Source organism: Microcebus murinus, chromosome 9 (assembly GCF_040939455.1).
Source record: "Microcebus murinus isolate Inina chromosome 9, M.murinus_Inina_mat1.0, whole genome shotgun sequence".
NCBI classification, from domain to species: domain Eukaryota; kingdom Metazoa; phylum Chordata; class Mammalia; order Primates; family Cheirogaleidae; genus Microcebus; species Microcebus murinus.
This window is the reverse complement of record NC_134112.1, coordinates 90564369-90580042: the sequence shown is the minus strand read 5'-3', so window position 1 is coordinate 90580042 and position 15674 is coordinate 90564369. Positions and strand designations below refer to the sequence as shown.

The 15674-nt window shown below is 47.2% G+C and overlaps 1 protein-coding gene across 3 annotated transcripts in view; it reads left to right on the top strand.

Moving 5' to 3' along the window:
• The window catches only part of DENND2A (DENN domain containing 2A), a 107585-nt gene that overhangs the window by 68373 nt on the left and 23538 nt on the right, over nucleotides 1–15674 (top strand). For all 3 annotated transcript variants that reach the window (XM_012768017.2, XM_012768015.3, XM_076006662.1), the window contains 8 exons: nucleotides 580–673; nucleotides 1677–1727; nucleotides 2821–3008; nucleotides 8404–8513; nucleotides 9524–9593; nucleotides 11418–11495; nucleotides 13596–13736; nucleotides 15169–15317. In XM_012768017.2, the coding sequence (XP_012623471.2) occupies nucleotides 580–673; nucleotides 1677–1727; nucleotides 2821–3008; nucleotides 8404–8513; nucleotides 9524–9593; nucleotides 11418–11495; nucleotides 13596–13736; nucleotides 15169–15317 (881 nt within the window). The remainder of the gene's footprint in view (nucleotides 1–579; nucleotides 674–1676; nucleotides 1728–2820; nucleotides 3009–8403; nucleotides 8514–9523; nucleotides 9594–11417; nucleotides 11496–13595; nucleotides 13737–15168; nucleotides 15318–15674) is intronic.

The window sequence follows — 15674 nt, the reverse complement described above, 5'->3', positions numbered from 1 at the left end:
ACGTGGAGGGTCCGAGACGTGTGGAGCGCGCGTCCCTCTGCACACAGGGCAGCGTGCTCTCTGCGTGACACCAGTCCCTGCAGTCCCCAGCTAGGGCTCGGGAGCTGCTCTGATCCCTGTTCCCATCCCTCTCGGGGCTGTTCCAACATTCTTTGGAACTGTTCCCACGAATGGGGTCCTGTCTGGGAACTTTTTTTTCTGTCTCTTCCTTTTTCTCGTTTTTTTTTGGGAGCAAAAGCTCCTTCCCAAGCTACAGTGACATCGCAGTGTCAGAGGGAAAGCAGCCATCACGTCATGAGCTGATGGAGTCGCCTCCCATGTCTCAGCCGGATGCTTGGCGTATTTAGACAACGTCCCCTAGGGCAGTGAGGCCAGCAGCCTCCCTTGGTTTTCTTGACATTCACGTTCCTCTGTGGCAGAAAGGAATGACTGAAAGACCGCCATGAGCCAGTGGCAGGTGTCCCCCGCTCCCCGGCCCCCGGCCCTCTGTCGTCCCAGGAGGGAATGGGCAGCCAGGGAAGCCCAGCTGCGCGTGGGGAGGGGGCTGCTAACGCTGGCTGTTCTCCTGGTGTCTGGCAGCTGGTGTTGCGAATCAATGCCATTTATGAGGCCCGGAGAGGAAAGAAACGGGTGAAGAGGCTGTCCCAGTCCACGGAGAGCAACTCAGGAAAAGGTAGAACCCCAATGCCGCCATCCCTCCTCCCCTAAGAATCTGAAAAGAGATTCTCCCTAGAATTTGCTTTTTGTGATTTCCGCTTGGCTCACCAAGGAGGAGACCAAGTTGGTGCTTTGTAAATGTCTCTCACTGTCCCGGGCCAGTGGAAGGGCAGGAGCTACACCCGGGGTGCGGATCCTCTGCCTCCCTTTCCTTGTCCTCCATCCCATGTGGCTGTGGAGCAGGCCTCCTTGCGTAGCACACATCAGAGGGGACAGGATCTTTTTGTTCTTGTTTTTGTTTTTTGTTTGTTTTTTTATTTTTGTTTATTTTTTTTTTTTTAGTTTAACTAAAAGGTGAAAAAAACAAAAACCCTGCAGCCGTGAACACTTGTATCTTTACTTAGATGTTTCTCATCTCTGCATTACTGGCTCCATAGATTGAGCAAGGCCAGCAATGTCTCTCCTGGCTAGTTTCCTCAGCTAAATCCTTCCTTCCTTCCTCCCTTCCTTCCCTTCCTTCCAACCTTCCCTCCTCCCTTCCTTCCCTTCCTTCCGTTCCTTTCTCCTTCCCTTCCTTCCCTCCCTTCCTTTCCTTTCTCCCTCCCTCCCTTCCTTCCCTCTCTCCCTACCTCCCTCCCTTCCTTCCCTTCCTCCATTCCTTCCTCTCTCCCTTCCTCCCCTCCATTCCTCCCCTCCCTTCGTCCCTTCCTCCCCTCCCTTCCTCCCTTCCCTCCCTTCCTCCCTTTCTCCCTTCCTTCCCTTCTTTCCCTTCCTTCCTCCCTCCCTCCTTTCTGGACAGGATCTTTTGCTGTATTATTTGGTGTAGGTACCATCTTAGCTAGAGCCAAATCAGTTTGGAAATACATCAAGTTGGACAGTCATAATTTGTCTATTACATTGAAATAGACAACAAAACATCCCTTCTGAACTAGAAATTTTGGATTTGTGCTATCACATAGAAATCGTTTCTTGCATCAGAAGAACTCACATTTGCAACTTTCTTCCTTGTTTTCATCTAGTGACAGATGAGAACAGTGAGTCTGACAGTGACACGGAGGAGAAGCTGAAAGGTGAGGAGACCCGTTGCTGTGCCGGGCGCAGGCAGGTGACTTGAAAGCTACAAAGATGGCCCCTACTTAGCATCCTGCCCTAGTTTGCTGGGCAAGGCGTGGATGTCTGAGAGGATGGGGGGGCCCACAGGGTGGTCAGGGGCAGGTCATGAGCATGACCAGACTGAAACTGTGTAGTCACTACGCCCCCCACTCAGTTCCAGAGAGCCAGGGTGGCTGTAATAACTGTAGCAGCCCCTACTCCTGAGGCACGATGCTACATGCCCAGGCCTCCAGACACCAGGGGTTCATGCCCCAATTTGGAGGAAATCACTTAAGATCCAGGACCTCTAGTTCCTTATCTGTTCGGATGAAGTTGTTGAAATAATTGGTCCCTGTGGGTCTAAAATCATTGATCTAGGTCTAGGTGTTAGTGAGTTTTCCGAGAATTCTCAGACCCGAGAGAGAAGCCAAAGATAGCAAGTCCTGAGTAGCTGAGTGAGGCGACAGGAGCCTATTTGCTCAGTGAACCTGCCATGCTCACCCCTTACACCCAGCTGTTCCCTGGCCCACCTCGAGAACGAAGTGCATCCATGTCCATTACAGAGTTCATGGCAGGAGAGGGCGTGGGCAGAGTCCTTGAGTGAGTCACATGGAATGTCTGCAAAGCTCCTAGCTCCAAAAGCTGCATGCCCTGGATTCTGTCACATGACACAAATTGAACGATGAGGGAACTTAGTAAGGGGAGGAGCCAGTGCCCCCCCCCCATCGGGCAGATGGAGTCAATGGCTCCTTGAGCCTCTGCCCAGAGGCCCAACAGCAAGACCATGGCCAAGCAGAGTCCCCACAGTGCCAGCTTCCTGAACCCTGATGGCCCGCAAGCCTATCAAATGTTACTCCTCCCAGAAATTTGGCAAGAATTCCAAATAATAAAGAGTTTTCTACTGATTTGTTAGATGTAGGAACATGTTTTGGGTTTAGAAAAAAGTACTTGAGCTGGGCATTATGTAACCTGTTGCAACTCTGTGTGCAGTTCCACGTTGGCCAGTGAGTCATTGCAGCCTCTTGGTCTCTCTCTCTCTCTCTCTCTCTCTCTCTCTCTCTCTCTCTCCAGCTCACAGCCAGCGCCTGGTCAATGTGAAGTCCCGCCTGAAGCAGGCGCCTCGGTACCTGTCCCTTGACCGTGAACTCATCGAGTACCAGGAGAGGCAGCTCTTCGAGTACTTTGTGGTCGTGTCTTTGCACAAGAAGCAGGCCGGGGCTGCCTACGTGCCGGAACTCACCCAGCAGTTCCCGCTGAAGGTACAGGCTCCTGCAGTATTCTAGCCCTAACCTTGCTGGGACTCATGGGTTCCGGCAGGTGGGAGAGTCTGAGGAACACCTAGGGTCTAGAAGGTTGAAAACAGGTCCTAATTAGGGTATTTCAAATGAAACAACTGCTGCTGCTGGAGCGTTTGGGAGGTCTCAGGGAGGAGAGAGTCAGGGACTCAAAGTGTGGGGGCAGATATCTTTTCTCACTTCCTGTGGTCACTGTGCTAACCACACCATCCTCTTTGTCTTCCCCATGTCTCCTTATCCGGCGAGTCACATCTCTTCCCAGCTTGTCCTAGAAGCCTCTTTCCCCTCAAGCCTCACAACTCTCCCTGAGTAGCATCACATATGTGTCCGCGCTAAACACCTGCCTGTGTGCTGTGTGTGTGTGTGTGTGTGCAGGAGGGTCCTGTTAGGTGATGGTTCATCGTTATGTGGATATGTTAAATTATGCACCTAAAGTAAAATGGCACTTAATAAAGCCTAAAATGACACGGCCAATAATATATAAATTAGTTTTAGGCTTTGACATCAGTATTAGAGAGTTTCCACCATATTCTAATTCAGTTCAACCAGAATTTACTAAGAATATATTACAGTCAAACGATTTTCCCCTTGGCCCCAGGGAATTACAAGGATGAACAAAATCTGTTTCCTGAGATTAAGTATAGCAAAAAAAAAAAAAACATGCAGAGACTCATAAGGTAGAATTTGGTGACCTCCACACAAACCCAGTGCCTCAGAAGAGGGAAGAAAGGTGGGCGGGGCCTTATGTCCAGGTCCACTCAGGGCCTCCCTTTGCTGCCGCCACCCCAGCATAATCCCAGCATCTACCAAGGCCCAGATCCTGGCTGTCCCCCTGCCTCCCCTTCTTTCCCAGCCAGCCTTCCATCCTGCCCACTGTGGTCCATCGCAACAAAGTCCTGTCCTTGGAGTTTAGGACAACAATCATTTAGATTGAAGTAAACCATAGGCACTAGCCCTCCAAACTGGTACTCACCTTTCTCTAGCTGCCCTACCTCTAAGGAATGATCCCTTGAAAACCCCACTGCCATGGGTATGCCCAGATGTGGGGTGACTGCCTCACGGATAATAGAGGCCGATGGCTATGCTCGTACTGACTCACAACCTAGGAAGAACCACACACAGAGGCCCAAGACAACTGTCCTGTTGTCCTGTTCATTGCCTCTGGGGCCTAGCAGAGTACTGTTCACTTGGCAATACTTAATTAGTTGACCACGCCTGTAATCCTAGCACTCTGGGAGGCTGAGGCACCGAATAGCTCAAGGTCAGGAGTTTGAAACCAGCCTAAGCAAGAGCAAGACCCCATCTCTACTATAAATAGAAAGAAATTATTTGGCCAACTAATATATATAGAAAAAATTAGCCGGGCATGGTGGCACATGCCTGTAGTCCCAGCTAGTCAGGAGGCTGAGGCAGTAGGATTGCTTGAGCCCAGGAGTTTGAAGTTGCTGTGAGCTAGGCTGACGCCATGGCACTCACTCTAGCCTGGGCAACAAAGATTCTGTCTCAATCAATCAGTCAATCAATCATATAGAAAAAATTAGCCGGGCATGGTGGCACAGGCCTGTAGTCCCAGCTACTCAGGAGGCTGAGGCAGAAGGATTGTTTGAGCCCAGGACTTTGAGGTTGCTGTGAGCTAGGCTGGCGCCACGGCACTCCAGCCCGGGCAACGGAGTGAGACTCTGTCTCAAAAAAAAAAAAAAAAAAAGCCGAGCGTGGTGGCTCACGCCTGTAATCCTAGCACTCTGGGAGTCTGAGGCGGGCGGATTGTTCGAGGTCAGGAGTTCGAAACCAGCCTGAGCAAAACCCCGTCTCTACTATAAAGAGAAAGAAATTAATTGGCCAACTAATATATATATAAAATTCTCCAGGCCAAATCACTAGTGTAAAAAAAAAAAAAAAATTAGCCGGGCATGGTGGCACATGCCTGTAGTCCCAGCTACTCGGGAGGCTGAGGCAGAAGGATCACTCGAGCCCAGGAGTTTGAGGTTGCTGTGACCTAGGCTGACGCCACGGCACTCACTCTAGCCTGGTCAACAAGCGAGACTCTGTCTCAAAAAAAAAAAAAAAAGAAAAGAAATCAGTGTTCCAGGATTAAAGGCGTTAGCTCATGAGTTAATTGCTATTGAATGTTTATAGTTTCCAGCCTAGACCCTTAGACACTCACATTAAATCGATTTTTTAGGTGGAAAATTGCATGGTCACTGTCAAAAAGGAGACTAATCCAGAAATGTATGAGGAAAAAATCACCTATAATCTCACTACAGAGATCATCACTGTCAACATTTTGTTTTGTTTTCTTGCAGTCTTTTCTCACAGTATAATTTTCTTACAAAACTGGGATCATACATTGTATGATTTTTGTCTCATGTTTCATTTACTGTTCTGTAAACCTACCATTATTTATAAAAATAATAAAAATTCTAAAACAACATTTTTCAAGTTACATGATGCTCCAACATGTGGGTATTTCCTAATCTATCTATTTAACCAACCCCCTTCTGTTGGGAATGTATCTTGCTGCCAGTGTTTCATTATATATTCTTTTTTCCTTTTTAATGAAATGGTGATCATCCTTATACATACATGTTTGCATGTCAGGCTATTTTATATCTTTTTTTCTTTTATTTTTTCCAAGACAGAGTCTCACTCTGTTACCTGGGCTAGCGTGCCATGGCATCAGCCTAGCTCACAACAACCTCAAACTCCTGGGCTCAAGCGATCCTCCTGCCTCAGCCTCCCGAGTAGCTGGGACTACAGGCACACACCACCATGCCCAGCTAATTTTTTCTATATATTTTTAGTTGTCCAGCTAATTTCTTTATATTTTTAGTAAAAACGGGGTCTCATTCTTGCTCAGGCTGACTCTTGAACTCCTGAGCTCACGCGATCCACCCACCTCGGCCTCCCAGAGTGCTAGGATTACAGGCGTGAGCCACCATGCCCGGCCTTTTTTTTTTCTTTTTAAGAGATAGGATCTTGCGCCGTAGCCCAGACTCAGGTGCAGTGATGTGATCATACCTCACTGCAGCTTCAATTCCTGGGCTCAAGTGATCCCACTTTACCCTCCTGAGTAGCTGGGACTTCAGGTGCATGCCACCACACCTGACTTATTTTATATCTCCTTGCCTTCACTCCCTCTATCAGAAGGACCTTTTCTTCTCTCTTCTCTCCTCTTTTTAAACTTTTTCTCATGAGTTTTATCCCTCACTCCTATATAGTCACCTTAATCAAGGTTTACAGCCCATATCTTCATGCTAATGTTCCATTAAAATGTTTGGTATCACACATTTATCTGCATGACAATTCAAGGAGACTAAGCTATTTTCCAGCCATGTGTGTTGGTTTTATTTGTGGGAGATTTCTATGTGCAGCTTCCTATAACTGTGCGCCTGCACATACATGAACCTGTGTGCATATGCACTGATAGCTCACATGTGACAGTGTGTGTAGGCACATGTACCTACACTCGTGTATGTCATACTTGTGATCTGGGGGTGGGTACATGCAAGTGGTGACTGGGCTGTGTTGAAAAGGGCTGGAACTCACTTCTCCAGTATCTGCCCTTCAGTCCTGAATGCTGTCTCCCCTATGGGGAAATGTCCTTGTTCTTCCTTTTGTGTTCCTTATAATTTGTGATCCTTCACCCTGTGGTGATTAATGACCTCTTCCTCTAATTACACCCAGGTAGTGTTTGCTTCTCTGCAAGACTACCCAAGAGTAGTCAAAAACTATTGCTTTGGGAACGGTCTGAGCTTTTAATTATCAGTTCAAAGACTGTTTGTTCCTGGACCAATTGTCATGAACAGAAGAGAGAACTGTAATATAGAAAAGAAAGAGTGACTATTCTAAAGAAGAACAATTAAGCCAGCTGTAGTGGTTTATACCTATAATCCAAGCATTTGGGAAGCTGAGGTGGGATTATCGATTGAGGCCAAGAGTTCCAGATCAGCCTAGGCAACATAGCAAGACCTTGTTTCTACAAAAAGAAAAATTAGCCGGTGTGATGGCACATGCTTATACACTCAGCTATTCTAGAGACTGTGGCAGGAGGATCACTTAAGGCCAGGAGTTAGAGGTTGCAGTGAACTATGATCATATCACTGCACTGCAGTCTGGGCAACAGAGACCCTGTCTCTCTAAACTAAATAAATAAATAAAAGCACAGATTTCTGTTCATATACAAAATAAGCAAACTTATGACTTTAAATACAACCTCTAAATCAGATTTTATTAATTCATCCTGTTCTTTAACAAGATAATATTCATCCAGTTTATGATATGTCAGATACTATCCAGGATGGGATATAATAACAGACAAAGAGAGTCCAGGTGTGGTGGCTCATGCCTATAATCCTAGCACTCTGAGAGGCCAAGGCAGGAGGATTGCTTGAGCTCGGGAGTTTAAGACCTATTACAGAACATGTTCTTACATTTAGGAAAAAAAGAAGAAGTAAATTAAATATTTTAAGAGTAAAGAAGAAAAAGAAAAAAAATTTTTTTTGAAAAGGAGTTTAAGACCAGCCTGAGCGAGAGTGAGACCCTATTTCTACTAAAAATGGAAAAGATTAGCTGGGCATGGTGGCATACACCTGTAGTCCCAACTCCTGGGAAGGCTGAGGCAGGAGGATTGCTTGAGGCCAGGAATTTGAGGTTGCTGTGAGCTAGGCTGATGGCATGGCATTCTAGCCCAGACAACAGAGTGAGACTCTGTCTGTCACAAAAAAAAAAGAGAGAGAGAGAGAGAAAGAAAGATTAAGATCATTTTTTATTTCTAGCTGTAACACTGGAGAAATCACTTAATATTTCAGAGCTTATTTCCTTATCTCTGAAATAAGAATGTCAGACTAGATGGTGTCTCGCTTCCTTCTGGTTCTATCACTTAGTGACTCTCCAAAATTAGTTGAATTTCACAGAATGATATAATCTTGCTGTATGTATTCATGCCGAGTGTTCTGACATTCTCTGCCTGGATTGAGAAGGGGCAGCTTTGCCTGGGCGCAGAGATTGGAAACCTGATTGGAGGCTCTGCCTTATAGATTTGGGAGCCTCCCATTTGGAAGGGATTGCAAGGGCAGTGTTTCCTTATTGGTTACAACACTTATATTCCAGAATGCTGAACACAGAGGACCTTTCTCTAGAGCATACTGTTTTTTTCTCCTAACTTTTCCCATAAGACTATAGTTGGAAGTGCCCTGAGGGAAGAGGCCCCAGCAGACTGAGCTGCAAACCTTCCCAAGGGAGGAGGGTGAGGTGGCAGTCACAGCTGCAGAAAGGTGGGAGATGTGGTCCTTGCCATCATCTGCTTCACTCTCCCATGCCAGAGTTTATTCTCGAACCTTCTCTCACTTTTTCCCTGCAGTTGGAAAGGTCTTTCAAGTTCCTGAGAGAGGCTGAGGACCAGCTAAAGGCTATTCCCCAGTTCTGTTTCCCCGATGCCAAGGATTGGACTCCTGTCCAGCAGTTTACCAGGTATGAGCTGGCATCTCCCCTTCCCACCCCCAGAGACTAGAGTGGGACTTCGAGACGGGGTCAGACACAGCAGATGCCATGAGTCAGGCCTCCTGTTAAGCAGTCCTAATGGGCCCTGGCCTGGAGATTTCCCCCGGTGGTGCTTTAAAGGTTCCCTGAAAATGTGAATCACCTTGCTAAGCATGCAGATTTCTCAGGCCTCCCACTCAGCCTGGGGATGTGTTTGTCTCATGAGCCTCCATGAAGGTAATTCTTGGCCTGAGCAAAGTCAGGGAAACGTTGCTTGTCACCCATCCTCACCCAGTGCTCCTGAAACTTCCCTTTAGTAGCCTATCTAGCTGCTACTTGGATTGGGATACGTTTACTTTTTTGCTTCAGCCAACGTTGTTAGATACCAGTCTTTTTATTATCAGATGTTTCAGCATTTGAGCAAACTCAGTAGGCTGTGTATCCCAAGTGTGTGAGGGACACGGTGTTCCCTGAGGTTGGCCCAGCAGTCTTTAAGGACCATCCAGACCTCAAAGTTACTCTGGACAAACGTCCCCAAGAGAGCTGCACCAGACACAGTTCCACAGAACTGCCCACTCTTCAGCTGCACCTCACAGAGTCACACCCCATATCAGCAGGTGCCACCTCACGCTCACACTCACGCCCGTGCTCACTGAGGGTGACACCAGCCCTCTTCCATCTCTTCAGCCACAAGAGTGAGTGACAGTTGTGTTTTGTACATGGGGATGGCTTGGGTGACAGAAGTATGTGAGAGCTCAGTGTGGAAAAAGAGTACCTCGTTTCCTCTCAGGACACAGTGACAGTTTAGGTCTCTGCCTCCCTGACATTTACTCTGAAGCTATAGGTGACAAGCGTTGTGTCTCAGCACAGAGGTGGACAAGCAGGACAGCCCTTTGGACAGCCTCCTCCGGCGTGTCCCTGGTTGCTCGCTACACCTCACTGCACGAGTGGCGATGTGGCTTTTGTTTTGCTTTGTAATGCCTTTTTGTTTTCCCAACCAGTGAAACATTCTCATTTGTCTTGACCGGAGAAGACGGGAGCAGAAGGTTCGGTTATTGCCGAAGACTGCTGGTGAGTACATCCTGCTTGCCAGCGGGCAAGAGCCCCGAACACAGCCAGGTCGGCCTTCCTGGTCCTTTGTGATTGAGATTCCACCATGTGGCACGGGAGGAGGAACAGGAGCAGGGGCAGGTTAATCAGTGCAGTTAGAGACATGGAGAAAGATTTGGGGGCTTACCTGAGTCTTACCAGTAGGTGGGAATAATGTCTGTTTCTGTCAAAAAGAAATATTTTCTCCATTGTTTTTTCTGCCAAATTTTATTAAAGAAAGGAAGGACCTTTCTTTCCTTAAGCCAAATATTCTTTCTAATAAAACATGCTAAGGCTGGGCTCAGTGGCTCACGCCTGTAATCCTAGGTCTTGGGAGGCCGAGGCGGGCAGATTGCTCAAGGTCAGGAGTTCAAACCCAGCCTGAGCAAGAGCGAGACCCCGTCTCTACTATAAATAGAAAGAAATTAATTGGCCAACTGATATATATAGAAAAAATTAGCCGGGCATGGTGGCTCATGCCTGTAGTCCCAGCTACTCGGGAGGCTGAGGCAGAAGGATCGCTCGAGCCCAGGAGTTTGAGGTTGCTGTGAGCTAGGCTGACGCCACAGCACTCACTCTCTAGCCTGAACAACAAAGCGAGACTCTGTCTCAAAAAAAAAAAAAACATGCTAAACAGATCCCTATCACTTAGAGAAAATATCCAGACTGGTTGCTAAGGAGAAAAGACTCAAATAATTCAAGAATGTCCCTTTCAAAGCTGTCCCCTTTAAAAGTCAGAAACTTATTCCAATGAAATGATCATATGAAAACATTTTAGGACTTATCATTTTGAGGCCCATTCTTTTAGTGGATCTTTTCCCTCTGAGAGTATAGTCGGGTCTCAGAAATAAATTGAAAAACTTTGGAGTCCAGTATAATGCATGACACATAGTAGGTGTTCAAGAAATATTTGCTGAATTAATAAACAAAAAACATGGATTATTGAAAAAGTTAAATGGGTTAGTATTTGTTGATCAGATTACTTTAGTCTTTTTTTTTTTGTCTTTTTTTTTTTTTTTTTTTGAGACAGAGTCTCGCTTTGTTGCCCAGGCTAGAGTGAGTGCCGTGGCGTCAGCCTAGCTCACAGCAACCTCAAACTCCTGGGCTCCAGTGATCCTTCTGCCTCAGCCTCCCGAGTAGCTGGGACTACAGGCATGTGCCACCATGCCCGGCTAATTTTTTATATATATATATCAGTTGGCCAATTGATTTCTTTCTATTTATAGTAGAGACGGGGTCTCGCTCTTGCTCAGGCTGGTTTTGAACTCCTGACCTTGAGCAATCCGCCCGCCTCGGCCTCCCAAGAGCTAGGATTACAGGCGTGAGCCACAGCGCCCGGCCTCAGATTACTTTAGAATTAAAGTAATGAGACTGATTTTCCTTTTGGTTTGAAAATCAGCTTAAAAGTCAGCTTTCAGAAAGATCTTTGGAAATGATTTCATGTTTTGGAATTACCAGTATAATAAGCATATAGTCTCAAAGTAACTCCTTTGGAGGAACTACGGTGATTTGGGGAAACAAGTTAATCCTCCTTACTTTATAGTTCTATAGGCCAAATTGAGCACCTACTGTGTACAATACCCTTGATTTGGGCCCCTCGGGAGAATAAAAACTGATATACCACATGACCTGCAATGCCTCCCAGCCATAAAAGGAATTATTGATGACTACTTCCCTCCTCAAGTTTTCAAAAGCTACAATATGTGGAAACATCTGGTACATGACAGGCTCTCAGAAACATTTGGGTTCTTTCCTTCCTTAAGGTTGTAACACACTCATAATTTCCTTCTGTTTCTCTCCAAAAAGCCTGGAGGCAAAGGGAAGCGTCTTCCTGAAGTTTACTGCATTGTGAGCCGCCTGGGATGCTTCAGCCTCTTCTCAAAGGTGAGAACCTGGACCTCAGAGAAAGGAGGGAGGGAAAGAGAGGAGGGCCCAGGGAATACCTCCAGTCTTCCAGGACTTTTAGAGTCTTATTCTCTACCTATTTTTGTTTGTTTGTTTGTTTGTTTGTTTTAGAGGTGAGGTCTCGCTCCGTAGGCCAGGCTGGAGTGCAGTGGCATGATCCTAGCCCACTGCAGCCTCCAACTCCTGGGCTCAAGTGATCCTCCTGCCTCAGCCTCCCGAGTAGCTGGACTACAGTCACGTGCCACCAGGCCTGCCTTCTACCTGTCTTCCTTCCCGTTTCTTCACTCCTCTCCTCACCTCTTCCTCTGTTCTCTCATCATTGGTTCAGGAAATAAGAGCTGATGAAGGGCTGGGCCTAGAAAGTGAGTGTGAGGGGGATATGGGGGCAGATCATTGTAGTTGAGGGAGGGAGGGTGGGGTGGAGGATCCTCTTAGAACGTTCCAGGTGTTTCACTTTCCTTCTTCTAAACATTGTCTTTTGTCATATAAGCTTTTGCTCGAAAAAAGCCACTATGATGGATGTATATGTGTGTATCTGTGTGTATATCTGATGTGTATGTATATCTGTTGTGTGTGTGAAATGTATTATTTTAATAATGTTCTGAGTTTATCAAAATATGAATATAATTGGATTCTCTTTTTTGGAAAATGAGCCAATATGTCAAGACATACAAATTGCCATCCACCCCAGCATTCTGGATTGGTACATATCCAGAATCATATCCTATATGATGCTGATTTCAAAAGTAGATATAATCCAATGTTCATTTCCTGTATTTATCAGATCTGAGTAATTCATAAGTTTATTTTAAATCCTTGTACAGTATATATTTCAGTCTGATCTTTCTCGTGGAGAACTAAAGTCCCTACACCTACTGTCTGTGGATGCACTTCCTTTCTTTTTTTCTCCATACAAATGAATAGTCACTTTATTTATTTGTTGTTATTTATTTATTTCAGCATATTATGGGGGTATAAATGTTTAGGTTACATATGTTGCCTTTGCCCCACCCCAGTCAGAGCTTCAGGCGTGTCCATCCCCCAGATTCACCACACCCATTAGGTGTGAATATACCCATCCCCTCCTCCCTCCTCCTGCCTGCCCAACACCCCATGAATGTTATCACTAAATGTGCACATATGTGTTGATCAGTTAATACCAATCTGATGATTAGTACATGTGGTGCTTGTTTTTCCATTCTTGTGGTACTTTCCCTTAGTAGAATGGGCTCCAGCACTGTCCAAGATAATACAAGAGGTGCTAGATCACCATTGTTTTTTGTAGCTGAGTAGAACTCTATGGTATACATACACCATATTTTAGTAATCCATTCGTGTATTAATGGTCACTTGGGTTGTTTCCCCATCTTTGCAGTTGTGAATTGTGGTGTTATAAACATGATAGTGCAAATGTCTTTTTTCCTTTGGGTAGTTGCCTGGTAATGGTGTTGCTGGATCAGATGCACTGCCTTAAAGCATTTCTAAACAAAAATCTACATTCCTACCTGCAGTGTATGAGAGTTCCAGTGTCCTCACTTCTTTGCCAACACTTGCTGTTTTGTCTTTGTATTAGAGTCATTGTAAGGGGTGTGAAGTGGTATCTCAGTTTTGATTTTCATTTTCCTGAAGGCTACCCTCCCCTACCCCAGTGAAATTTTAATTCCACAGATAAACATATATCTGTTTAGGTACCACAGCCCGTTAGAGGACTGCAAACCATTATAATATCTAGGTCTTTTCACCCCTTTGGGGCCATATTGCTCCCAATGACAATGCATGTCTTAGCCCAGTTAAGTCACAGGACCAAACCCAAAGTCAAAGACCTGAGGAACTATACTTTACCCTTTAGTGGAGGGAACTGCAAAGTCATGTGGCAAAAGGAGTGGCCACACAAAGAGGAGAAGAGTTGAGGTCAATAATGTATAAGGCCAGAGAGCCTGTAATGTAAGCTTTGGCCTGAGGAGGACTGCAGGGCTTCCCTGTAATTCTTGAATCCCTGGCAGGCCCACTTCCTCTAGAACGAGCTATGCCTTGTGCCCTGACTTCAGGATAGCTGAGCTGCCTTTCTGACCCTTGCAGATCTTGGATGAGGTAGAAAAAAGACGAGGCATCTCTCCTGCCCTGGTGCAGCCCCTCATGAGGAGTGTCATGGAAGCCCCTTTCCCTGCCCTGGGCAAAACCATCCTTGTCAAGAACTTCTTGCCGGGTTCAGGAACTGAGGTAAGCTGCCAGATTCTTCTGCCTCCTCAGGAGGGATGGCCTAGACAGCCAAGTCCCCAGGCAGGGGCTGGCTTTCAGTGCTGTGTAATTCAGTGATGGCTTCTGGCCACTCCTTGGTTGTCCCAGATCACTCATCCTAAGTCCCACCCTCAGCCCAGTCCAGCCAGCCCAGGCTTCTGCCCCAGAGAGCAGGCCCAAGAATCGTGCTGCGGCCGTGCAGGTGTTTCTTTGCCTGATATTAGCCTCAGGTTAGGGACATTCACTGCACATCCTTAGCTTCTCTTGGTAGCCCATTGTCATTCACAAATTTTACTTGAACCTATTTACATTTTGGTCTGTATCACCTCTATAACTTTATAATGTAAAACAGGTTCTTTTCAGGGACAACGAGCTCAGGTACTGCTTTTCATTCATCTTAGACTTTGAAGCATGTCCCGCCCTTGGCTGGGTTGGGGTTCACTGAAGGAGTTTGTTTTTATCCTTCCTTCTCCCTTTACACGGCAGAGTGGACTTCATAAGACAGATCCATTCAGCCCTGAGTCCCCGGTTCTGGAGGCCCTGAGCAAGCGAGGGCTCCTCTGGAGACAGAGGGGGGATGAGGATGGGTCTGGGACACTCTGGAACAACACAGTGTCCCAGCACCGAGAGCAACGGTCTCCCTGTTGCCAAGGAACCCAAAGCTGTGCCATGCCAGACGCAGATGGCTTGGCCAGGGGGCGTAGCGGGGAGCTTAGCAGTGAGGAAGACCCTGTGGGGACAGCATGGTGCAGGTGCTGCACTGAGACTGAATTTAGCCTCTGCTCACTGTGAAGGAGGCAGCTGTTTAAAGAGAAAAACGTGCACAGAAGTACCAGCGCGAGAGGAATTCAGGAACATTTCTGCATGTACAGTGTAAGAAGGTACACACAGGGAGCATCAGAGCTGAAAAGACACAGTATCTAGGAAAGCGGCTGGAGTGGGGGTGGGGTTCACTAAGAAACGCCTTCCCAGCGGGGTGAGTCTCAGAAGTGCTGCTCAGGTCTGCTGGCCCTTCTGCACGAGCCTGTGATTTTGCTTCAGCACGTCATAGTCCCTCGTGAGACACAGATGCTGCCACTGGGACTTGAAGGGACAGGACTGTTTTCATCAGTCGTAGAACTCTTCATGAGGGGTCCAGATATGCTGTTGCCAGGGACAGCCTCTTGGCCATTCTGGGCCAAGGGCCACTGTTCTGCCGTCCTCTCTCCTCACCTCCATCGGAACTGTCCTCAGTGTGGTAGCTAACTGCGAGACACTTGCTTCCCTTCCCCAGTCTCCTGGGATCTTTGTTTTCCCCAATTCCTATGTTTTCCCTTTTTCCTTCCCTTTTCCCCTGCCAGTGGGTCACCCCTGCTGAGGATCTCAGAGCCCCTGGCCAGGCCCCTCCCTCACAGCTGCCCCTGTTCCCTGGCAGGTGATTGAACTGTGCCGCCCGCTGGACTCCCGGCTCGAACACGTGGACTTTGAGTCTCTCTTCTCCTCTCTCAGCGTCCGCCACCTGATCTGTGTTTTTGCATCCCTGCTTCTGGAAAGGAGGGTCATCTTCATTGCAGACAAGCTCAGGTACCCGCCTTGGCTGCTTCTGCTGAAGGGTTTGCACGACAGTCAGTCTTGGACTCCCTAGGGGCTGTAGAGCCAGTGATTGCCTGGGATTGAGGACCGGCTCCGGTGGGAGCGGCTAGACGGGGTTGGTGAGGCTGCTCTGCCGCGCACTAGTTCCCCGGGATTTGGCCTGCTTTCCACGCACCCTGCTGTGTGCCAGGCACGCTACTGTGTGGCAGGAAACAGATTAAAGATGCAGACCTGTGCTGAAATGTTCTCAGTGCAGTGGGGAGAACGGAGGAGTAAGCAGACTGTACAGGACCATGTTGCAAAGGCAGGGGGAGGCAGTAAGTTCTGGAAACTGAAGGATGATGAGTT